The sequence below is a fragment of the Coenobita brevimanus genome, chromosome 60 (assembly GCF_032717465.1).
Source record: "Coenobita brevimanus isolate Jiangsu-jjx chromosome 60, ASM3271746v2, whole genome shotgun sequence".
In the NCBI taxonomy this organism is placed as follows: domain Eukaryota; kingdom Metazoa; phylum Arthropoda; class Malacostraca; order Decapoda; family Coenobitidae; genus Coenobita; species Coenobita brevimanus.
Genome location: NC_137013.1, coordinates 41197226 through 41223586, shown reverse-complemented (window position 1 = coordinate 41223586; position 26361 = coordinate 41197226). Strand labels below are relative to the sequence as shown.

The following is a 26361-nucleotide window of genomic DNA, read 5'->3' as shown; positions in this document are numbered from 1 at the left end:
CCTAGGCCTGTGTGAAATTTAACCAGGTGGATTGTAGGCATAAGGTTCCCTTCTGAGGACCATGATACTCCTTTCCGGGGATAGGGAAGTAGTTAAAAGAATGTTTCTATAACCTGGCAGTTAAGCAATTCTGTTGTATCAGGGCAACCACATGCAGTTTCTTCAGCTCATGCTTTTTAAGTACGTTAATTAAAAAAAAAAAAAAAAAAAAAAAAAAAACCTTCTGCCTGTGACGGACTGTTTCCTTCTGCCGGTGACTGTTTCCTTCTGCCCGTGACATTCCTTTAAATGCTGTGTTCAGGCATCTTTCAGTGAATGGATCTTATCATTCAGTTTTTGTTTGGATTTTTTTTTTTTTTTATATTGGCTTCTGGCTTATTCAGGTCATTAGAATAATTTTAAAATATTGTCTCTTAACTATTTGTTTTTGCACAGCCAGCAAATGTATCTTAGAGAGAGAGAGAGAGAGAGAGAGAGAGAGAGAGAGAGAGAGAGAGAGAGCAATGGATGGATTGATAGATAGTTTAAGCACAGGGATTATGGAGGATTATCTTTAAGTGTATTAGCAATTTTTGCCTTCTGTTTAAAAAACAAATTACTTTATAGATGTCTTGATGACTGTAAGACTGCCTTTAATTTGCCTATCATCATTCAGACCTCCAATCCCACCCTTAGGTGGGATGAGAGTTTCTGCCAATTAAAAATAGTTATGAAAAAATTGTGGATATGATGGAAGATGTTTGACTAGGAGGATGAGGAGGGATTGAGGAGACAGGTTTAGATGAGGGATTGTGCGGAGAAGCCTGAGAGAGGGTGCTGTGAGTTGGAGAATTGGCATCCTGATGGCAGATGTGATGTGAAGGCAGTTTGTGGACACTGAATCAAGGATTAAGGTTTGGCTCTTGATAGGAGAAGGCACTCCAGCTGGTTGTAGTTTTAATTAAGTTGTATGTTTGAGCTAGAATATATTGTGTAGTGGCTGGTGGTCTAGTGGGTCAGGATGCTTCAGCTGGATGTGCTTTGCAATGATAGGTCCGTTTCAGGTACTGTATATACACTCCTGGATTATGTTAAGGTCTGTTTTAACTGTGTTTAAATGTTAGGTGGTCTCATGAGTCTCTGTGCTTCCACTGGATGATGATTAGAATCTGTGTGTTTGCTGCTCTGTATTATTCACTGTAGATGCCCAGCAGTCTAATGTTTAGGTGCATGTTGGTCTTGGAGTTTCAGTGCCTGGTGGTCTTGTGTTTAGGTGCCTGGTGGTGTAGTGTTTGGGGGCTTAGTGGTCTTGTGTGGTCACCTGATGCCTAGACAACCACACCTTAGTATTTCAGTTTTGGTGGTGGTTCAATCCCATCAGCTGAAAGCAAACCAGTTAATGTTTTTTCAATGTTTCCAGGAGGTGAGGTAACTGCTAATAAAATGGCTGATGATCACATCAAGATAGCATCATCAGCCCAGCTCTGTTAAAGAAAATGCCGTGTGTTCCAAGAAGATTGGTAATGTGTTAAAACTGCCTCTCTCTCATTACCATAACTTGGCCAAAAATTACCATCTTTAAATCTTAAGTGTTTAGTTATGACGGTAGATTAAAATTTATGATGATAGTCACCAAGAAGTACTGTGGAAAGGATGGAGAGCATTTTTTTTTTTTTTTTTTTTTTTACAAGTAAACTGCCAAAGGATAATTCTTGGCCAAGTTAAGGTGAAAGAACCATAGTTATACAGAAAGTCCTCGTTTACTTACTGATTTTTTCATTTTATCCAAGTAGTTCATTGAATTATTTTGTGTCCTCCGTGGCTTATCTGTGCATGAACATGGTGGACTGCAGGTTGAATTTGCCCTTCACCTGTAGTCCATCAATATCTTGTGGGAGGATAGGGAGGTGTGACTAGTAACCAAGGAGACTTGTGAAGGCACCCCTCTCCAGTGCCCATAAAGTGGGCTAATATGATTAGCAACCAGGGAGACTCCTGTAGTCCACAATTATCCATAGGAAGGATAGGGAGGGAATTAAGGGACTTGTTCAATAGGACTTTCAATTGAGGTGCTATAGTAAGACTCGCGTAAATTTGCGGCTTTGGTGTGGCCCGCACCTGTGTACAATGGTGCCACGTTTCCCCAACTTGCGATGTGAAACGGAAGCTATTTATGTACAAGGCAACACAAATACGATAAATTCAGATGAATAAAACTTACACTTGTGTATTTTGATGGATGAATCAACAGTAATCTTATTATGCATAAAATATTTATACAGTAACACAGAAACATGGCATACATATTGTACATTGTTGCTAAAAGAAATTGTAGTCACTTTTAATGTTTTTTAGCGTAGTTTTAGGGTGGGTAATAATATTACAGTTATGGATATAAGAGAATGAGCCTGAAAAAAGAAGAAATATGCCAATATAAGAAATAATTCATATAATTCTTGAGTGGCAACACTTACACACCCAGTCTGGCCTAAGGTAAAGTACGTACCCCTCCGTAGACCCAAAGCATAGCTTGTACGGGTGTTGCTAGGGAAAAATGCTCACATTTACTGGCTTTTACTGTAATTTTAAGGGCGAGGAATAATCACATTTATAATTATAAGCTAATATTTAGGACAAAATAGTAGGCATATGCCAATACTGAAGAAAAAAAAAACATTATTCACTCGCGAGTGGCAACACTTCCACACCCAGTCGGTGGCCTTGATCTCAGGGGTGGTGTGGAAATGATGTCAAATTTATAATATATACAATATTATGTAAAAGAAAATATCCAAAATGTCTCTTGCAATAAAAGAGAGAGAGAGAGAGGCAGGCAGGCAGGCAGGAGAGGGGCAAGGTTGAATGCACTGTCGGCATGATGGGGGGTGGTGGTGGTGGAGGCATTGTCAGGCTGAGAGAGAGATGGAGGAAGGGAAAAAGAGAATGAATGAATGAAAATCAATCATGGTACTGCAATAACAGGTTATCTGTCGCCGTATACAAAAAATGATATCACTAAATATAACAAAACTAAATTAACAAATGAAAGCACAATTATGAACAACTTATAAAAGAATCAAAAGTACTCAGGGTGGCTCACATCTCCCGCCAGGAGAGAGAGAGAGATAACGGTATAGAAATCGTGGCAACACTGTACACAGGTGCGGGCCACGCCACAGGCGCAAATTTACGTGAGTCCTACTATAGTTGATCAATCTGTCTAGCCAAGCAGACCTATCTGAGACAGGCAGGCAGCAGCCTCTTGCAGGGCCACTCCACACAGTGAACCAACGTTCCTTTGTGGCTGAAAGTGCCCTGCAACAGTGAGGTGTGGGGAAAATTAGAGACTTCACCAGATCCTGTTTCAGAAATCTGCCACTAGGTTCGCTTCCGTCGCCCAGCTCAGATGCGGGGTAGGCACTGAAAAAGTAGCCAGTGCTTAATTTCTGTTTGACACAAAGTAAAACACCTCAAAACATATTTTACTTGTCAAATTGCCAAGATGGCATGATATGCTACAAAGAAGTTACAATATGGGAGCCCTTTGATTATATATAACGTATTATAAGCGTCATTTTGTAAACTCAGCTTTCGTCAGTTTACTCATCTCTGTAAGCATAACATAGAGACAAAACCTAGGCAATTTTACTAGAACCATCCATAAAGCAAGATAACAGCGATTAAAATATTTGTCATTTGTTAGAAGCCACAAAAGAAAATAGACGCGTAGCCGCATATTCAGCAGCACCTTTCGATATGCTGCCCTGCCTGACGTAAGACTTTTCCTAACAGTACGGGCCTGTTGGACGTCTTGGTCATCTTAGTAACCAAAGTTTAACAAATAATTCTTTTAAATGTTTCCCTGGGTCCACTGCACAGTTTAGTAAGTTTACACTTCAACTCCTCATACTCTGATGGTTATAGTGTCGTACCGCACTGCCGTTTGTTTGGATTAATATGGCTGATTCACGAACTAAGCAGTCGTTCAGTACATTATTTTCAGTGGAACTGCTTACTTCTTTAAAGCATGCTAAAACACATCAGAAGCCCTGAAGGTAATCTCCTTTTACTAACTGCACACGATTTATTCAAATTTATGAAAATAGACAGCACACCATTTTAGTCCCCAAGCTAAAATTCTCTGAAAGCCTGGTTATTCTTTGTTTACAGGTGTATATATATATATATATATATGCGCTTGATTGAATAGGAAAAAATATTCCTTTAAAAAGCAGCATTATTATAAACTTAGGTACAATTTCACAGGTCTTTAAAACCCCGCAAAAATATTTAATCAAGGCTGGGCGATGCTAGACCACCTGGTGGCAGACTTCTGAAACAGGGTTTGGTGAAGCCTCTAATTGTGTAGGTTTGGTTCCTGTATGGAAGCCGCATTTGCATTTCTAAACCCAGTTAGCTGGGGCTATGATATCATAGCACACTCCACATTACAACATTATCTTGTTATATAGTTATAGTTGACACCTAGGATTGTAAATGGTTTTCTGGGTTGCTGGAAAACATTGTTTGGTGCTCGTTGTAGAACCACCTGAAGTGGAAAGAAAAATAAGTGACAGGAAGGAAAGGGAAAAGTAGGAAGAGAGGGCAGACACAGAAACAATGACAGATGTGAAAAAAGAATTAGGAAATGCTACATCAAATGAGTAGGTGGTCACCGTCACTTACCACCTGAGGGACTAGTAACCATGGAGAATCATGAAGACAACACTTTCCTGTGCCTATAGTTTCATTGCTATACCACATTGATATGAAAAGTAACCAAGGAGACTGCCACCTCACGAGGACAACTCTGTCAGTGCCTATAAAGTTTCAGTGTTATTGCATGTTAAAATCTGACAGGTCCCTACTCCCATTTCTCAGTTGATGGCCGTGTATGGTGTGCCACAGGGGTGTGGGAAGTAACCCCATCTTGTATTAAGTGGGTGCATAAGAGATGTAGTGGCATTAGATGTAGACTGCAAAATAATGGTGATTTCATGTGTGTGATGTGTCAGGGAGAGCATGTAGAGATTATTATGCATGAAGGGATGATCTTGCTGGTGAGTCACGTGTGTGTGGAGGAGGAGTTTTGTTATGTGGGAGACATGTTATGTGCTGGAGGTGTGGCTAGGGTAAGGAGTGGTTGGAGTAAGTTCAGGAAGCTCTTGTGTCTCCTGATGTTGAGAGGGCTGTCTGTCAATGCTAAGGGATCTTTGTATGCAGCATGCATTATGACTGTAATGCCGCATGGTAGTGAGACCTGATCAGGAAAGGAGGAGGATATTCGCTGGCTTGAACACAAAAATCGTAATTATTACATTTGTGCGAAGTTCATCCTTGAATAACAGGCCAGGGGGGGAGGGGGTTAGGATTGCAATTATAGAATTGATAGGGAACATGGGACTTTGTGTTGATGAAAAGGTGTAGATTAAGATGGTTTGGGCATGTTGAGGATGGAGGACGACAACAACTGGGTGTGGAGGGTGGGAGATGTGAATGTCGAGGATAGAGTTGTGATGGAAAAAAAAAAAAAAAAAAATAATAATAATGTGGGATAAAGTCATAGAGTGTGGCTTAAGGGATAAGGGACTAAATAGGGAGGTTGTCGGAGATTAAGCAACGTGGTGAGCTGCCATTAGGTGACCAAGGCTGAACCATGCAAGCATGTTGGACAAAGCAACTTTTGTGGGTGGGTGGGGAGGTTATCAGATACGGCTGTACCTATAAAGCTTATTAAGTGGGATACAGAATTGTCATTACCAGTTGTATGGAGGGGATACTGTATTAATTTTGTTTTAGGCCAAACTTGCACATTTAAATGAGGACATCTGTATATGCTCTGTATGTATTTATGGATGTGGGAGCATCTCATGGAACAGTCCAGTCAGTCAGTCAGACCCTTTGATTTTTCAGCAGTTCATTATTCATGTATATTTTATTACATCGGTCCCTCATGATCCCACATCCATTACTCATATGTTTATTTACTTGATGTGCCAACTATAAAATATTTTCTTGTGCTGACCATAAAATATTATCATATCTTTAGCCCAATAAATGAATCAGTTTCATATGTTTTTGAATATGTCATATAGTGGAGAACAATGTATTTTTGTCCATAAGACTTGAAATATGAAAAAATATTTTGAAAAGGCGACCATAGAATTTATATTTTGCAAGTAGATTTGAATTTTGCTTTTCACTATAGTCAGTTGTTCTGCCACAGCATGGATTACTTTTGGGAATGTTAAATCAAAATACAATACACATAACCTGAGAAATGCAGCATAAGAAAATCCGTGCTCCTGGTGCACAGGAAAAAAAAAAAAAAAAAAAAAAAATGGCATTGTTCACAGTGGCATGTAGTGATGCACCATGCCAGTTTTTGTTCCCTCTGACAACAACTCTGTTTTTTAACTGGCATCCAGAAATCATGCTATGGATCTTTTATTTATTAATTTATTTTTCTGGGAACTACTCTGGATAAAGATTAGCGGCAATAGTGTTCATCTTTCATGGTTGATCTAAAGATCAGTTGTAAGGGTATGAAATGGCTGGGTAGGCCAGGAACAGCTAACAGAAAACTAATTTTAAAATTAATTTTGGATGTAAACTGTAGAGGAGGCTGTTCATTACAGCATAAACTACCCTCCCCCCCCCTTTGATAATTCAAAGGTTTTTAAAGGGAACAAGTCTTAAAGGCAAGAAATTACTTGTGGCCTTATTTAGTATCACTGGAGTGAAGATGTTTTTAAGACATGTTGTTGTTAGGCATTATGTTGGCATTCCACATCAAGAGTCTAGTCAGAAAGGATAGGCCATTTTGTTGTCTTTTCCCCCCAAAATTAGATTTGGGCCTTGTCCACACCTTCGCAATCTCAGTTATAGTAATATGGCCATGAGTATCAAATATTTTCAAAGATTTGTTCGCTCTGGGATTATACTCTTAACTTGACCTAAAATTTAATATTTTTCATCTTCAATTATGAGTTTACTTAAAATGTAATGCAAGTCAGACACTATAAAAAGGATTTTGAGGCACAGCATTGCTTTTATAATCTGGAAATTATGTGAAACAGATCACAGCTGGAAAAGAATGAAAAACTGGGTTAAGTTATGGTGAAGAGTATAAACTTGTTACACTTAGTTGAATGCTTTTGTTATTGGATGTGTAACATGCTTGACAACCTGTGTATGTTAGTATCTTTTAACCCCATCGGTACTGTGACGACTGCTCTGTTTATTGCTCTTAACTCCAGATTTTATTCGTGTTTATTTTTGCTGCCACAAGATGATTTTATGCAGTTAAGGATCTTCCTGTTAAGCTGAATAAAATCATCTGGTGTTAGCAGGAATAAACAAGGCGAGTATAATTGTGTGGTATAAGCAGGAATAAAATGTCCATGTACTGAAGGGGTTAATCAGCCCTACTCATCTTTGATATATGCCATGTTGCCTAATAATCTTGCATTTCTCAAAAAGTTAAACTTTTTGAGTAATGGGAGTATTGGTACTGAAACTGGCATGTCACAGGATGGGTAGGGCATGAATTTTGCAAAAACTGACCCGTGACAGGGGAACCTATCTCGATAAATGGGCCACGAAAATACGGACTGGCAACCCTCACAGCTTGTGGTTACCAGTTTGTATTTCTCTGGTCCATTTATCGAGATAGTTTATTTTTCATTCTTACTCTTATTTTTTACTCCCCTACCCTTATGTACACATACTGTGGAAATAAAACCAATGTCTTTTACTACAATGTCTTTATATATACCTCTTTTGTACATATTATATAATGAATAATTACTTTGAAAATATTAAAAAAAAAAAAAATAGACAATGAATGGTACGAAGGACACATCACTTCGTACCATACACAAAGAAGCAGATTGTAGATGGACACAGATGACTACTAGGAAATTGAAAAAATTTTTGGACTTATCTCTTGACACCTCTGAACATAAAGAACACATGAATCAGAACTTTATCAACTTTGAAAAATACTAACTTAACACGACTTATGGATTTTGGAAAATATCGGTGTGCAAAAGCTAAGAATGACCATATATTCAGAAAAGATGGAATTCTCCTTGTGGTTTGATAATTATGAAATATATAAGAGGGGTGATTAGAAAGAAATGACTGAGTCCATAAACTATTATTAGCATGAAGAACTATCAAACTATGACTCACATTCCTTCAAAGTACTCCCCTCCAACCTCTATGCAGCGTTCCATTCTCTTTCTCCACTTCATGAAGCAAGCGTGGTACTCTGAAGAAGGTATACTTCGGAGTTCTGAATTGACGGTCCGTGCCAAGTCTTGGATGCGATGAAATTGCTTCCCAGCGATGGCAGATTTAATTTTTGGAAACAACCAAAAGGCAAAGGGAGCCAGGTCAGGGGAGTAGGGTGGGTGGGGGAGCAGAGTTATACCTTGTTGTTCCAGGTACTGCATAGTGAGGTAAGCTTTGTGGGGTGCAGCATTGTCGTGGTGCAGCAAAAGGTGAGACCGACGGCGGGTTGGTGCAGTGTTGGCCTTGTGTTCCAAGACTTGTGGAAGGACCTGGTCTGTGTAGTATTGGGCTGTGATAGTGGACTTTTCAGGCATCACATCCACGCATATTGGTCCTTGAGAATTGAAAAAGATGGTGAAAAGGCGCTTCCGGCTGCGAAATCCTTCCTTCAAAATCTGAGGTCGAGGGTCTTCATCGCCCAACCACACCATGTTTGACTGCTTGTCACGGGTTGTGAAGAATGAAATCCAACACTCATCTCCAGTAACAACATCTGAGAACCGTTTTGGACCATTTGGTTCAAATTCAGCAAGCCAGACACGACAAATCCTCACCCGTTCAGCCTTTTGCTCATCAGTCAACAAATGGGGTATCCATCGACAACACTTCTTCCTCAGGTGTAATTGTTCATGCACGATGTCATATGCACTCCCATAACTGATATCAAGCTCCAAGGCTAAGAACCTAAGAGTTACAGTTGGATCCTCGTCAATGATGGACCGTGCACGGACAGTTGTTGCTTTGGTCACGGATGTCCGGGGGCGTCCAGAGCGTTGTTCATCTTTCAATTCAGTTTTTCCTGCTGTGAAAGCACGAATCCAGCGGGAAACAGTTTCCAGGGAAGGAGTAGTGTCTGGATAAACTTGTAATAATTCCCCTCGAATCTCTGTTGCTTTCTTTCCCAGTTTCCACCTCGTAAAAATGTAGAACCTGCAGCCTTCTTTCGAGTAAACCATGTTTCTGGCCAAAGAGCAAAAACAAGAGTGAAGCATTCACTCACAACAATAAAACAAGAAAAGTCAGGCATACGGCGACAAGTTCAAACTCGTAAGGACAGGCAACTCTGCACTCTCCTTGCTCCCCTACCTCCCATCATTCAAGGTTTTCATGTTATAGCACAAACTGTCATTACTTTCTGATCACCCTTCGTACAATAAAATTACCATATGAAAGCAAATTACACAAGGGGCACGGCAAGGGAGGGAAGAAGAGAGTAGAGCAAGTTCCAAGGCAGAGGAAGGGCATGGGTGGAGAGTAGGGTGGGGGAGGGAGGACAGTGTATGGGCACAAGGCAGGTAAGAGACCGCACGACAGGACAGAAATGGTAGGGCAGGAATGGCAAGACATAGCAAGTACGGCAAGGTAGCAGTGCATGGGGGGAAGGGACGGCAAAGCAGGGTAGGGAAAGAGTGCATGGAAAGACAGGAAAGAAGGGCAAAGCTTGGTAGTGGTGGTGGTAGAAAGGTTGGATGGGTTTGGTAAGGTGATGAGGAGAAACAAAGAAGAAATGGAAAAATGAGGAGGAGGAGAAGAGGGAGTGGATGGAGGAAGGAAGCCTAATACAATACACAACTATTAAAATACAAAATATTAAAACACACAAAATAAAACGCACCGTATCTGTTTTCATTTGCGGTACAATCCCAGCAAGAGGTATCATTAGGCTTCATCTCCAGAAACTGCTTGTTTGGGTAAAATAATAACTGAAACTCATATCAGTAACTCCTAATTTAAGATACTTTCACAGTTTCAATCTGTCACTCAAATATATACTTTTCACACATATTTCTCAATCTCAAGTGTGGTGTGACAGATCAAGGTTAATTCATCTAAAATATTACTTAATTTGAACTTAGCAGTGTATGTATCTTGATAATTAGTTGCTGTATTGAATATCATTAAATACTTGAGAAAAAAAAACCTCCTGCTGGGATCTAACCCTAACCTCAAGCAATGTTCCCCTATCAGCAATTTACAGGATTATATATTATATATATATATATATATATATAATATAAGTTTATTAGGGAACACCAGATGCTGTTGGCATCCCCACGTGTCAAGTGGGGTTGGTGGAGGATTAGTGCCCCTCCCCGTAAAACAATTAACTCTAAGCCCTTGGCCACCCCGTCTGGGATACATGGCGTCTGGCAATGAATGAATGAATGAAAATTATACACACCGGACTCACAATTTTATATGTTTAGTTTCTAATAGTGTGGAAAACGTGCCATTAGACCTCAGATGAATGAGGTTAAAAATACAGTAATCCCACGATTATCCAAACGTCCATTATCCAGACGCTGTGATCTGGCTGTTCGAAATCATTATTCATACATTTTTCCATTTTATTTGGACAAAATGCTTGCATCTTGGTGGAAATTATGGCTGAGCAAACATTTTTGCCTACCAGGTCCATTTTTTTTTTTTCCCCCCGTGTTTTTTTTGTCACTGCAGGGTATGGCCCTGCAGTGATGATTGCTTGTCTGTGGTTGATGGAACTGCTTGACCATAGTAATTGCTTGGCTGTGGTTTATAGGTCTGCTTGATCAGATAGAGCAGTGCAAAGCTCCAGGAAAAAGTGTTGTACTGTAGTGACCTTCAACAACGGCTTACAAAGTTACGGTACATACGAAGGGAGGGGCAAGGGAGAAGTCCATTATCCAAACAGATTCACTATCCATACATATACTGAGGTGCTGCAGTTTCCTTAAAACTATGGGTATACGATGGACCTGTAGAAGTGGTTCGGTATTTTCGTATCGTTTATACGGCTCCAACATGCATACATTGGCCTCAGTCACCTAATTGTGGCTCTCCACGCTCCTTAATCTCCGGCAGCTGCCCCATCCAGTCACTTATTCCTGAGGTCCAACTCTTATGACTTCATCCCAGATCTTCCAGTCTGCCTCTAACAACCCTACCCAACGTTCACACTTCTCACCTTCCGCACCCAACTGTTATAAAAATCTGGTGCTAAGGAAACACCATGTGGCGGCACTGATAAAACCATCCCATGTCCAATGAAAAGGGACAGATAATCCCTCACTAACCATTGAAGCTCCTGGACTCCTGACCCACATAGGTCTATCTGCACATATTTTCTCTACTTCATAAATATCTACTCCATGACATTCCCCATTCTAGACCAACACCAATGCAATTCCAAAAGTTGTTCTCAGCACATAAGATCCCTCGTGGCTAAGAACACAGACACAAGACAACCAAGGGATTCTCAATCAAGAAAAACATTTAACATGTAAACAACCACCACACCTCAACAAGCCCTCCACACAGACTTATGAGGCTGCCTCCTCCCCCTAGTCTCACTATGTACCTCTTCAAAATAAGTTAGCTCATTTTTATCAAACAGAACTGAACTAACCCCAATACTTCCATGAAACTTAGTGAACCTTAGTTATGAGACAGGTCTGAGTCTCTTTGCCTACTAGCTAACCTGACCCTCCAGTCTGACGCCATTCAAACCACCAAGGAAGGAGCATTTAAGCTCACTTGACAATTACCCCCCAAAGCAACGAGAAAAGCAACATCCAACCAAATGAAATATGAATGGAACTGCACTAGTGTTAATTTTGCCCTCCCCCCCTTTGATTAAAAAATTTTGCTCCTATAAATATTTAATCCTGTACATACTCAATATCTAGCCTCCACAACCATTCAAACCCTACAGCACTACTTGAAGTGCTTCAGCAACATACCTCTTCCTCCTCTACCAAACACACTTCCCTCTTCCTCCTCCTACCAACACAAAACCTCACACAATTTTTTTTCCCTACCTAAACGACCCCCACCCAAAAGGGACTGTGTTGCCAAAAGCATATGGCATTTTATAGCACAGGTCACGAACCCCGATCATCCGCCAATGACTATGGTTTTCACCCATCTCCCCCCCCCCCCAACTTTATAAAACTTTATAATCAGAGTTCATACTGTAAAGTAGCTAAAACAAGTATCTGTGCAATCTACATAAGAAGGAATATGAGACCATGGACAATGCATATTTGGATACATGAACTACTAGGGCTGGTGCCATTTCTTTTCCGGGGAAGAAGGAACCAAAGGTCAGAAGCCCACAAGACTGTTTCCTCCAAGAAAAAATAAAAGCAAGATAACAGAGCCAAATTTAAGATTTCACATCAAGATGCCTGGACATACTACATACACATAGGGGCAACTATGCTCTTTCTCTCTACTCTAACATGGCCTAAAACAGCCTTTTGCTCTCATGAATGTTGAGTTGCAAGCATACTGCACATAAGCACTAAAATATGCTGCCTGTCATGAAGAAATGCAATATAAAGAATGTATTCAAAACCTACACTACACAGTGCTTCAGAAACATCCACAGTACACTCCTGATTATCCAGTGTAACAAAGGCCAGCCGGATACTGTTGAAATACCGGGTTATTCAAATGCCCCCTCTATGGTCCCCTTAACCCCCCAACCCTATAACACTTATCTACTGTTTTAACCCCTGCAAAACGCTTTAAAATGTCAAAAAACAGTTAACAGATGTTCCTAACAATAAAATACTGTAATGTACTGTTCAGTACATTGTAATTTTATGGAGATAAGCAATTTCATGTTGACAATGGGGATAATATCTGTCCTCCCAGCCGGGAGACCTGTTTTCTTTCACCTGGCAATAATGTATAAACACACGCATTATCTATCTATCTATCTATAGCCCGACGCCCTAATCCTGCAAAGGGTGGCCGCAGACAAAACGTCTCCAAGTCGCTCTGTCACCCACCATTTGACTACCCTCCCCCCAACTCATCCCCCCCTCCCTCATATACCTCTCAACTCCATCCCTCCACCTCATCCTCGGTCTACCCCTCCCTCCACCTCACCTACATACACCATCTTAGTCAGTCGTTCATTCTCCATTCTTTCCACATGTCCAAACCACCTCAGTGTATTTCTCCTAATCTTCTCATCCACATCCACATCCACCCCGCAATGTTCCTTCACTTCTTCATTTGTCAACCTGTCCCTCCATGTCACTACACATGCTCCTCTCAAGTAACTCATTTCCATTATAAACATTATAAATCGTTGAAAAACAGTTACAAGGCATTCCTAATATTGAAATACTGAATGTACTGAGATGTACACTGTAATTTTCTATATGGAAACACATTTCATGTTGATGGCAGTGATGATGATGGTTGTGGTGATGCAAAGATATTATTGGAGAATTGTTAAAAAAAAAAAAAAAAAAAAAAAAATCAGTATTGTGTACACCATACTGTACTTTCTTCGGTCAGAAGTCTAGCAGATGCCTCCACTAACAGAACAAAACAAAACTTTTGTCTCGTAATATCAAAGGCCAAGCTTCACTTGGGAAGAAACAGTTGTCTAAATGATTTTATATTTTGTGTGAACGATTCCTTTGTAGCATGATTATTTTGAAAGTCTGATGAATGGGACTGGAGAGAGCACAGTGACTGTTAACATGACTGGTTTTCGGGGTGTACAGAGAAGGAATGCTCTCTGGAGCAGCTGAAAAATGGAAAAGCAGCTGGGTTTGATAAGGTGTATGCAGAGATTTGCAGTGGAAAGGGCAGAATGAAGTGACTGTTGGAGATATGTAAGAAGGCATGGATGAATGAAACTCTGCCAGTAGAGTGGAAAAAGGCTGTGATTGTACCCCTGTACAAAAATGAAGATAAGCAAAGTGAGTGCAAGAATTATCGTGGCACAAGTCTACTGAGTGTTGCAGGGAAGGTATATGGAAGAATTATTACACAGAAAGTAAGAGAGATATCAGAAGTCCTAGTGAGTGACAAACTGGGTGGCAGAGGATGTGTGGATCAAATATTTGCAGTGAGATAGTGGAAAAGGCGTGTAAGCAGGACTATAAGGTGTTAATGGCATTCGTGGATCTGGAAAAGGCATATGAAAAAGAAGACAGAGAAGGATTTTATGGCATTCATGGATCTGAAAAAGGCATACGGCAAACTAGACTGAGAAGGATTGCGGAAGGTTCTGCCCATGTATGGAGTAGAAGGTAAGCTGCTAGGTGCCGTCAAGAGTTTTTATGGTGGTAGTGAGGCATGTGTAAGGGTAAAAGGGCATCTAAATGAATGGTTGGGCGATGTCCCCATGGTTGTTCAATATACATCTGAACAGGATGAGAGAAGTAAAAACACAAGTAATGGAGAGAGGGATGGCGATGGTAATGAATTGTGATGTATGGAATATCTCAAATTTGTTGTATGCTGACATGCAGTGCAACTTGCAAATACCAGACAAGAACTTGGTAGTCTAGTGCAGAGTTTTGTATATGTCTGTGAGCATCGTGCCTTGCGAGCAAATGTAGAAAAGAGTAAAGTGGTTACTGAGAGAGAAGGTGACTCTCAGTGTGATGTTAAAATGAATGGGGGGAGACTGGAATTGGTGAGAGTTCAAATACTTGGGTACAGTGATGGAAATGAGAGGAAAATGTGCAAAAGAAGTGGAAGTAGCATGACACAAGGAAGGAAAGTAGCTGGTGCTATGAATGCCTTGATAAAAAACAGAGGCTTGAGTGTTGCGGCTACCCAAGGCTTACATGGAGTGTTAGTGCCAACTTTAACATACAGATGTGGGACTATGGTGTGGCATGATAATGGAAAGTCAAGAGTAAGAGCAGTGGTGATGGGACTGTTGAGGAATGTATGTGGAGTACAGAGAGTGGATAGGATACGGAATAATGTGATTCGTGAAAGTTAAGGGGTCAGCAAGTCTGTGGACACCAGAATTGAAGAGTGTACTGAGATGGTTTGGTCATGTGGAGAGGGTGGATGACAACACAGTGGTGAAAAAGGTATATCTGAGTGAACTTGAAGGAGGGAGTACGCAAGGTAGGCCAAGAAGGAGGTGGAGGGATATGGTGGATGAGTGTGTGAGGAAGAGAGGTATGGAAGTTGGTGAGGCTAAAAGACTGACAAGAGACCGAGCTGGCTGGATGACTTTTGTAAGGAGAAGCACATAACCAGGAATTTGGCACCCCTTTTAACATGACGGCATTCTGACTGACTATCAGACAGGTTGATGTGAAGCTACACAATGTGATTTTCTTTTTTTTTTGCCTATCTGATGAAGCCATGATTACGTGGGCCTGAATGATGAGTGAATGGAAGCTCGGCCCACGTGGGCAAACTCAGGCTGTCTGGAGGCTGCTACTCTGCGTCTCGCCCTAGGGTGGGAAAGGAGGTTCGGATGATGATGATGATGAAAATAAACACATTTTCATCAACTCTTCTTGTTTAGTAATGCAATTTAATAAACTTTCATCGGTATCTTAGCAGAATCCAACAGTCGCTTGTACAGTAATGTACACTTCAGAACACTGTAAGTTGCACTTAGAAGCCCATGCATGAGAGGAAAGGCGAAAAATGTGAGGAATTCCATGGCGAGAGGGGGGGGGGGGGCAGTACGGTGTCAAAGGGTCACAGTAACACTAGAGGGCCAGCCAGGTTTGAAAGGGAAACCCATTGCAATGATGTCATTTAATAATAATACCGGTAATGTTTTGGATGAGGCAAAGAGTGTAATGTAGGCTCATTGTATACTGGTATCACAGCGGCGGAGGAATACAATGGAGAGAGCGCGAAAGAGAGAGAGAGAGAGAGAGAGAGAGAGAGAGAGAGAGAGAGAGAGAGAGAAAGAGAGAGCACATCCACTTTCCTGCTGCCAGCCAAAGAAAACTGTGCATAGGCACCATGTGATGTGATTTGGGAAAGGACTTACACCCACCACAAAAAGTTTTCCTACACTCATCCCTCTAATATAGGCTCAAAGATTTGAATTATATTTTTTGCATTTTCCTACCTCTGAAATTGACCAACCCATGTCTGACTGTACTTTGTGACTCTGCTAAATCTACTGTCACTCTCTGCCTGCCATAAGCCATTAGCCAGGCGCTGTGTGTCTGCATGCATGTTCACGTAAATATTACATAATTTTCCAAAGGAGCTAGAGGGACTGAGAATATTTTAACAATTATTAAAAGAGTGAGATGTGTGGATGGATATGAGCAGAACCAAAATCAGGCAACTAGCTACACAGTTACACAGCACAAAGGAGACAGCCTGCATGGAGCTGTGAGTCTGTGTGCATGTTTACTTAAGCATTTTATTATTTTTCCACAGAAACAGCAATGGGCACTAAGAATATTTTGTTATTAAGAGTGAGATGCATAAATGGATATGAGTAGAACTGAAAGCAGGTGCCTAGAAAGAAAGTTAGGGGATGTAACATAAAGGGGGCTGCCTGGCGGCATCATCTTGGCACTACTGAAATTCTTTTACATTAATTCATCCCTTCCTTGGTGGGGGGATGGGGGATTCAAATGAGACTTCAAAGTGTCTAGAATGCTTATGAAGGTCATTTTTATTGAAAATGCCTTACTGTCCTTTTCAATCTCCCCCCCCCCTTCTCCCCTCGCACAGCAAAAAACAAGCATTCTGACAAAATGACCATCAAATAAAATCAATTAAAAAGTGTGGAAATCCTTCACTTAAACCACTTCCCCTAAAAAAATAAAATAAAATAAAATAAATGTGGTTACCTAACAGGGGGGGGTGGGGCTATCATCCCCAACATTAACCATCCTGACATAACCTAATCTTGAAAGCCACTCAACTACAATAGCCATCTACCTCAGACAACTACACGAGGACTCTTTTGTCTTCATCATCTCTATTTAAATCCGTGGGGATCCCCGCACCATGGTCACGGTAAGTAATTTTCACGGAGATAATGAAACATCTTAAATACAGGCAGACCCCAAGATACGATACCCCAGCATGGCAATGGGGGTAGAAATACCATCCTATCCCACAGAACGATGGCTAAACCCTGGTATAATGATTGGCATGCATTTTTAAAACCGATTTTCATATTTTAGACTTAAATTTTGTGTTTAGGTTGATTTAAAAACTGTTTTTAAAATTTAGGTTGATTTAAAAACTGTTTTTAGACTTAATGTTTTAGTCATACGCGGGGTGAACATTGTCATTTTGAGGTACAGTTTACTCAATATGATTTTTTTCCAAGAGTTATATTTGATCCACTCACTCAAGGTAGTGCTGCTCTCAGGTGTCTGCCCTTTCCTCTCCTCCCTCCTTTCCTTTCTTTCTCTTCTGTCTTTCTTTCCTTCAATCTTTCCTTGTCCTTCTGCCTACAGGTGACTTTACACTCCCTCTTCTGTCTTTCTTTCCTTCATTCTTTCCTCTTCCTTCTGCCTATGGGTGACTCTACACTAAGTGACAAGCCAAATGGTTTCCTGTACTGTACACCAGGAAACCATTTACTATGCTGGGTGGTGACCATATAACCAAATTATGGCGCCTGGTGGTTTAGTGGGTAATTATGGCGCTCCAATCGGGTTAAGTCGGTGAAGGTTTATATCCAGGGGGTGGCTGGGGTTATTGCTCATGTAATCACACTCAGGGATGAGTGAGGCTGGTCACTCTCATCTTAAATGTCAGGACCAACTTGCCTACCCCCGGGCTCCTACGCAGCTCATGGGAAAATGTAGGATTGGCGGATGGATGGTTGGTTATTTTTGATGATTTTCAGATTTTTTTGGGGGGGATAAACTGCTTTTAGGCTTTGTTTAGCTTGTTTTAAAGTTATTAGGGAGTTTAGGTTAGACAGAAACTTGTTTTTGGACTCATTTGGGTGGGTTTAGGACTTGACTGGGGTGGAAACCTAAGGCTCAAAAATGCATCCCTATATTTTACATTAAATCTACCCTGAGATACGATACCCTGCCTGGTGATGGGTTTATACTTAACCAATTGCATCATTAAACCGGGGTATGCCTGTACACATTTCCGACAGAAAGGGCATAAAGAAGAACCCCCCCCCTCTCCCAGTCTGATGAAAAAATGTCATTGAATGCATTACATAAACTGCCAGGCACATGTGAGGTAAATGAAAAAAATAAGTGCCATCTGCATGCATGTTTATGGGGACATTTTACTACTTTCTACAGGGGCAATAAGCACTATAAATATTGTATGATTAGTTAAAAGTGAGAAAGAGATGTGTACTGTACTATACTGCATATGGATATATGCAGAACCAAATGCAAGCAGCTAGCTATGCAAGTTCTCTTAACACAAAGCAGGGTCTGGCACTATTACCCTGGTGCTGCATGTTTGCATGCATATTTACATAAACATTTTCTTATATTCCACAGAAGGACCTGCAGACACTAAGAATATTATTAAAAGAGTGTGGTATTTGAGGCAGACTGCGAGATAATGCTGATTTCATGTGTGTGTGGTGTGTCAGGGAGAGAATGTGGATATTGCCAGGCATGAAAGGATTGAACTTGCTGGTGAGTCTCTTGAGTGTGTGGAAGTTTTGTTATTTGGAAGACATGTTGTGTGTTGGAGGTGGGGCAGGAGCTAGCTCTGTGGCTAGAGTGAAGAGTGGTTGGAAGAAGTTCATGGACCTGTTTCCTCTCCTGACATTGAGAGGGCTCTCCCTCCACATTCAGGGATCTTCGTTTGTGGCAAGTGTTAGGAGTATAATGCTGCAGGGAAGTGAGTCCTGGGCAGTAATGGATGAGGATATTTGCAGGCTCAAACATACAGAAATGGCAGTGATTAAGTGGATGTGCACTGTGTCCTTGAGTGCAAGGCCTGGGGGAGCTAGGTCTACGATGGAAGAGTTGAGAGGTAGGATGGGACTTGAGTGTCTTGGTGTTGTGATGAGGAGAGGTAGATTGAGATGGTTTGGGCATGTGGTGAGGATGGGGGATGATAATTGAATGCAAAAAGAGAGAAGTGTTAGTGTTGGGGGTAGGGTAGTGGAAAAAAAAAAAAAAAAAAAACTGGGACGAGGTCACTAAATGTGACCTTAGGGTTAAGGGACTAAATAAGGAAGCAGCCAAAGATCGAACATCATGGACAGCCGCCATTAGGTTACCACGGCCAACGCATGCAAGCATGTTGGAGTCTTCAAGAACGAAAACGAAGAAATGGAAACGAGTGTGAGATGTACAGAAGGATATGAGCAGAACCGGAAGCAGGCGACTAGCTCTGTAACATAACAAAAAATGAAAGTCTAGCACCACGCACCTGCATGCATTTTTACGTAAACATTTTACTTTCCACAGAAGGAGCACTAGGCATTAAGGATATTTTTATATTTATTAAAAATGAGAGAAATGCATGTACAGATATTAGTAGAACTAAAATTAGGTGACTAGCTAACACTTAGTAGGTACCCTGGTGGCATCATCCTCAAGCCACTGGCATTATGGGAGGGGGGGGGAGGAAGGAAGACCTATAGACACTATTAATATTTTCCTTACCAAAAGCAAGTGAACTGAATCAACAGATACAAGTGGAACCTAAAGCTGCTAAAAGGGCAAAGTTCTGGACAAAGTTAGTGCACAATGGGTATGGTTTTCATTTACTGTACGAAACTATGATACTGTGGTCATTTATTGTCCACCACGTTCGAATTCCCAACTGTGGGGGGGGGGGGATTAAGCCTTGGGTTTATCAAACCAGGCATCCCCCCAAGTTAGACTGATGTAGTGAGGATTATGTGTACAAGATTTTGTTGATTATTCCCGTGTGGTTAGTGGTGTACTGTTAGTTAATGCCATAAAAAATGAACACCATACTCCTTTAATTCTGACAGCTTTTTACTTTGTTGGATAATGACGTCAGATAATGGAGTGCCAGATAATCGCAGGATTACTATAATTTAAGAAAAGGCACCTGCATGGGCCATGCTCCCTAAACTTTTCGTTTCTATGAAAGGTAAGCAGCAAGTACAGCACTGTCCTACCAGGCTGGTCCCAGAACTCTTAATGTTCAGTTATCTAAGTTACTGGGTATTCTAATTATATTTTAACAATAAAGATGTATTACTGCAAATCCCTCACCTGCACTACGACGCTGATGAGGTGGCAGTGAGACTCATTTTCTTATAAGGATGGCTGCCTCAACTTGGACTCACAACACTAGGGCAGCGGAGAGTAAGGGGTGACATGACTGAGGTCATCAACATCCTGAAGGGAATAAAGAAGGTTAAGAATGGCCACTTCCTTCAAAGAATGTGTGGGAAAGTGGTTCACAGGGCAGTGCTGACAGAAGCAGACCTTCTGTGGTGTGGAAAAAGGATGGAACAGTACACTGACGACAGAGTGGGAAGACAAGGAGTAGTGTTTGACAGAAAGGTGTGTAAAGGTAAGGAAGCCTAAGAGAGCTTCTGTCACAGCCATCCAATCACGGCTCACGAGGGAGCAAGGTGGTGGTGGTGGTGATGACTTCCTCCAGCTGGCCCCAAAACAAGATCAACCACAGATCAGCAAGCATACTCTTAAACTGAAGAAACAAAGGCACCACACCACAAAGTGAAGCAAGTTTTACAGTAGCAAGATTGTCAACAAATGGAACAGTCTCCTGGGAGAGGTACTGGCAAGTGAAAACATTACAGTAAACTCTCAATTATCCAGCATAATTCTGCCAACCCCCACACAGGTTACTGCATGGTACCCCCCTCACTGGCTCAACATTCAATGTCGAGCCAGATAATGTGTACTATCCATCTCGACCCTCTCTCCTAAAAACTTTCCCATGAATAAGAGACGAATATTAAACAAAGTATAATACAGTACTGATATAGTAGTCAAACAGTACATACTGTATTATTTATTGTCTTGACATTAGAACCTGACTTGAAACTTGAGGTGGCCAACCAGGTGAGTAAAGTACTCACCTAGTGTTGGCATCAAAAGAGAGCAGAGTTGTACACCATGCAGGTACAGTGTCCTTAATCCTACGTGGTCTAGAGGCAGTAATTATGGTACGTGTACGGTAAATTCAGAATCATGATACAGCACTAGGACACGAAGCACGGAGAGGCCACAAGCTTTGCAACAACGAGTGAGGCATGGGAGGCCATAAAGTGAGTCATAGCACTAGGGTTTTGCCACTTCATGGTCATGAACAGAGCTCATAGATATGTCTTCACTACAAGAGATCCATGAAAGAGAATGAGAGAGCACACCAGCTGGCTCCCTTGTCTGAGCAGGATGATATGCCTCGCCGCCAAATATTGCATAGAGCCACCAGTCGCTTCCCACTTTGACACCGGATATTGCATAATTTCGCTGGATGTTGCTTTAACCCTGGAACACGGTCGTGGGGTGTGAGATTCCAACACCACTTTCATCACGTTACCAGTGTGTGGTGATAGGGAGCAGTCCCGTGGGTCTCTCAGTAGCTTCATGTCTCAGTGTGGGCTAGTAGGGGAAGGTAGTGTCGTGGTGCTTCCTCGCACGTGGTGCGGTGTAGGGGGGGGTTCTGATTAATTGTACCCAAGAAGAATAACCATAGAATGAATAAATAACGTAATTTACAATGGCAAATAACAGTAAAACCTATTTTTAGAGCAAATATATATATTATCTTTTATTTCAGTCAAAATTATCGTTCATTTACAGTAAAATAAATTTTTTTTTTTATTTAATTTTTTCCCCCCCCTCAAACTTCGTCATTGGCCTCTCAAAACATTGTTCTTACATTTGATTTCATATTGTTTTCATATAGAGAGAAAAAAAAAAAAAAATCCCTAACAGGAAGTTTTTTTTTTTTTTTTCACTCAAAAAATTAGCCCTTTTTTGCCTCTCTCCCATACATGCTGTGATGTTGCCAGGAGGCTGTGCTGCTCAGAGCTGATGTTCCCACGACCAGGGTGTTTGTGTTTCATCGGGCAAGACTTCAGTACCAGTATTTTTTTTTTTTTTTAATTAATTTTTAGGTGTAGGCATCTACAAATTTTAAGGATTTTTAGCATTTTTTTTTAGTAGCCCCTAAGGAACATAATATACCTCATTATTAAGTACAATATAACGGATTTTGGAAGTACAGATATTATATTTTCTTGTAATGTTTACAGATTTATTAAATTTTGATTACTTTTTTTTTTTTTTTTTTTTCCCCAAAAAAAGGGGTATAATATACCCCAGAACCGTGTTAGCAGTAAAAATGCCAACGACCGTGTTTAAGGGTTAACAGAGCCGAGCAAAAAGTGCCAGATATTGCATTGGGCTGGATATTTTGATGACGGATAACTTAAGAGTTTACTGTAATTCCTTAAAGCTCCCAATGACTGGTATTAGTCTCACAGCTAAAGAAGAGCTACACTTTACAAGCTCTTGATTCCCTAGTCCCTTTTACCATCACTATACCCTTTTCACTTTCTATCTATCTATCTATAGCCCGACGCCCTAATCCCGCAAAGGGTGGCCGCAGACAAAACGCCTCCAAGTCGCTCTGTCACCCACCATTTGACTACCCTCCCCCCAACTCACCCCCCCCTCCCTCATATACCTCTCAACTCCATCCCTCCATCTCATCCTCGGTCTACCTCTCCCTCTCCCTCCCTCCACCTCACCTACATACACCCTCTTAGTCAATCTTTCATTCTCCATTCTCTTTACATGTCCAAACCACCTCAGTGTATTTCTCCTAATCTTCTCAACCACATCCACATGCACCCCACAGCGTTCCTTCACTTCTTCATTCGTCAACCTGTCCCTCCACGTCACTCCACATGCTCCTCTCAAGTAACTCATTTCCATTGCTCTCACTCTTGACTCGTTCCCCTCTTGCAAGGTCACGCCTCGCTTCCATACGTCAGGGTAGGGATCACAATACTATCATGCAGTGACTTCTTAACTTCCATACTCACCTCCCTATTTCTCATCACTGCTTTCAGTGTACCAACAACCTTCCTTCCCTGCTGTACCCTTTCATGCACTTCATCCCCCAAAGTTCCATCCATACTCATCACACTACCCAAGTACTTGAATGCACTCACATTCTCCATATCCTCACCATCCAACCTCACTGCACACTCTGTGACTTCATTCCTCTCAAACACCATAACTTTACTTTTGTTTACATTAACTTTCAGATTCCTCCTCTTACACACTGTCCCAAATTCATTCACCAAACCTTGCAACTCCCATTCATCTTCACTCAACAATACTGTACCATCAGCAAACAGCAACACCGGAAGCTTCCAAATCTCACCCTCATTCATTAGAGCCACCCCCACATCCACTGCCCTACCCTGCACCTCCTTTACAACCCCATCCATGTATATATTAAACAGCCATGGAGACATCACACAACCCTGTTTCAGTCCCACATTGAGATCAAACAACTCACTCAGCTCACCATCCACTCGCACCGTAGCCCTAGCTCCTTCGTACATACTCTTCACAGCACTCAACAACTTCCCCTCCACTCCATATATTCTTAATACCTTCCACATACCTTGCCTATCTATTCTGTCATAAGCTTTCTCCAAGTCCATGAAGGCAGCATACACTTTCCTTCCCTTCTCTAGATACTTCTCCACTAAACATCTTATATCACCTAAATATCTGATCTACACACCCTTTTCCCTTCCTAAATCCCCCTTGTTCTTTTCCAACTAGCTCCTCTGTCATATGCCTAACCCTATCAATGAGTATTCTACCATATATTTTACCAGTCACACTAAGAAGGCAAATACCCCTATGGTTACCACATACTTCTCTCTCCCCTTTTCCTTTGTATAAAGGAACAATTATACCTGACTTCCAGTCCTCTGGAACCCTTCCCTCTTCCCAAGCCAATCTACACAACTTCCATATCCACTCCACAACAATCTCACCCCCATACCTAAGCATTTCACCACACACTCCATCAATTCCCGGGGCCTTTCCCAACTTAATCTTCTTCATTGCTTCCACTACTTCCACCCTACTGATCTCTTCCTCCCTCCTCTCATCTCTTCTTCTCCCAGCCATTCCCCAACCACTTATACTCGCACTGCTCTCACTCTCTACATTCAACAATCCTCAAAGTGCTCCTTCCATCTCCTCAATTTCTCTCTCTTCTCCACCAACAATCTATTATTCCTATCTTTCACTCCCCTACTATTTCCCCTTTCACACTGCCTTACTTTCTTTACCTCCTTCCAAAACAATTTCTTACTCTCCCTCCATTTCACACTCAGATTCCTCCCAAACTCTTTATCCACTTTCTTCTTACTATCCTTCACCAGTCTCTTAACCTCCCTTCTCCTGCTCACATATACCTCTCTCTTCTCTCTCTCATCTTCTCCCCTACCTCTACTCGCTAACCATTCACTATATGCCTTCTTCTTTTGTTCCACAGCTCGTTTCACCTCATCATTCCACCATGCTGTCCCTTGCATCTCCTCCTCACTCCACATACCGCCTCACACGCTGCGCCTATCTCTTCCGTGAATATCTCACATACGTCTTCCACCCCTTCCATCTGCTCTAGCTCATACCTTCCCAATCTTTCTTCCACTATGCTCTTATACTCTGTCATTTTCTCACTATCTTGCAATTTCTCCACTCTTCTCACAGGAGCTGCTTCCTCCTGTCTTCCCCTTTGTCTCCTCAACCACTTTCTTTGCAGCTCTACCTTGGCCATCGCTAAGTGATGGTCCAAGACTCCATTCCCCCACCCTCTCCACACTCTTGCATCCAACACTTGTCTTCTAATTCGCTCATCCACACACACGTAGTCTATCATTGCCTTTCGTTCAACAAGTTCACCATCCGTCCTCCTCATTACTCTCCATGTCTACCGGTGGATCATCTTATGACGAAAGTAGGTGTTGGCTATTGCCAACCCCTTACAAGCACAGATGTCCACCAAAGCACTTCCATTCCCATCTACTTCAGCTGGCACACCCCACTGACCAACCACTCCATCCACTCGTACATTCACAACTTTGCCATTCATGTCTCCAATCAACAGCACTCTCTCGCTCCTCTCAAAAATTAACATGTTTCCATCTTGAATGCTGGGTTAAAAGAATACATTAGCACTATAATGTGATGCATGTCATGTGGAAATGCTATGGAAAGAAGGTAAATCCAAAGCACTGTCTTTTTCTGCCATTCAGCTGCATGAAATTGGCTGCAAAAGGACAAAAATTCAGACCAAGTTAGAGTACAGTAAAAGTATGGGTATACATTTGCATCACCAAGTTGGGTAGGAAGCGTATGAGTCCCTGAATATACCATACTCTTTATACTCTAACGTCACCTAAAACTGGCATCTCTCCATCTTGAATGCAGAATTGTAATAAATGACTGATGGCAAAACCTTGTATTAATTACATAACTGCTACCGTGGGTGGGCTGCTGGTTGAATTTATCCTTCTCCAGGTCATCCTCCTCCTTTTTGGGGTAAGGGAGGGGGCTGTGGGACATCTGTATAACAAGGTAGATCCATCGCCCGATCATATCGGTGTTACCACAAGAAGGCGTCCCTCTCCAGCACCAAAAATTTGAATTAACAACTATTTATGTTCAAAGTCTAAATTCGGGTAGGCCTAACTGGTTTGGTATACAGTAAGTAGCATTCTCGTCTTCAAAAATTACATGAAATACCACCATTCCACAACACCAGTAGATCATCTAGGACTCCAATAGTTAACATAAGTACACACACCAATTCGCATGTAGTTACTAAAACCAGACAAAATGTAAGGTAAACAGGATTGCCACCACCTCACCTCAAACATGGCGTCGCGTAGATGAGCTGGCCAAGAGACCGCGGCCTCATTAATTTTCACTACTTTAATGTTCAGTTATTTATTTAAGTTACTATAATTATATTGTAACAATGAAGATGTATTATTGCAGACGCCTCACCTGCAATATGACGTTGATCAGGTGGCGAAGAGACCGCGGATTCACTTTTTTTTTCTATCCAAATGTTCAATCATTTTTGTTACTTTAGATATACTTGAACAATAAAGATGTATTGTTGCACTTATTCAGACCATTTGACCACCACCTACTCTCCTTGCTTGGTGCACAAGTGTAACGTGGTAGATATATATTGCAGTAGGATGTTGCTGATATGGAGAATGAAGAGACACTTCTAACCATACAGTAAATGTGTCTACTGCCCTCCTCCTCACTTTCAACTCCTTATGTCTGAGACAAGAGTCAGAAAAAGAGCCCAAATCCAAGTCTCCATGCTTTTGTATCCTTAAACTACCAA

At 41.4% G+C, this 26361-nt stretch overlaps 1 protein-coding gene across 3 annotated transcripts in view; it reads right to left on the bottom strand.

Moving 5' to 3' along the window:
* Positions 1 to 25896, bottom strand: part of LOC145403255 (histone-lysine N-methyltransferase SETMAR-like) — a 35119-nt gene extending 9223 nt beyond the window's left edge. Inside the window, exons 1-3 of one of the 3 annotated variants that reach the window (XR_013897960.1) lie at positions 25868 to 25896; positions 20199 to 20324; positions 1748 to 1867 (exon numbers count right to left, since the gene is read on the bottom strand). Coding sequence is in view for 1 of the 3 variants with exons in the window: in XM_080275071.1 (XP_080131197.1) it covers positions 8172 to 9233 (1062 nt within the window). In the remaining 2 variants the exon portion in view is untranslated. Of the gene's footprint in view, positions 1 to 1747; positions 1868 to 7942; positions 9238 to 20198; positions 20325 to 25867 lie in introns of those variants that run through there. The other 2 variants (XM_080275071.1, XR_013897959.1) reach the window with 2 other exon arrangements.
* Positions 25897 to 26361: the final 465 nt, after the last annotated feature.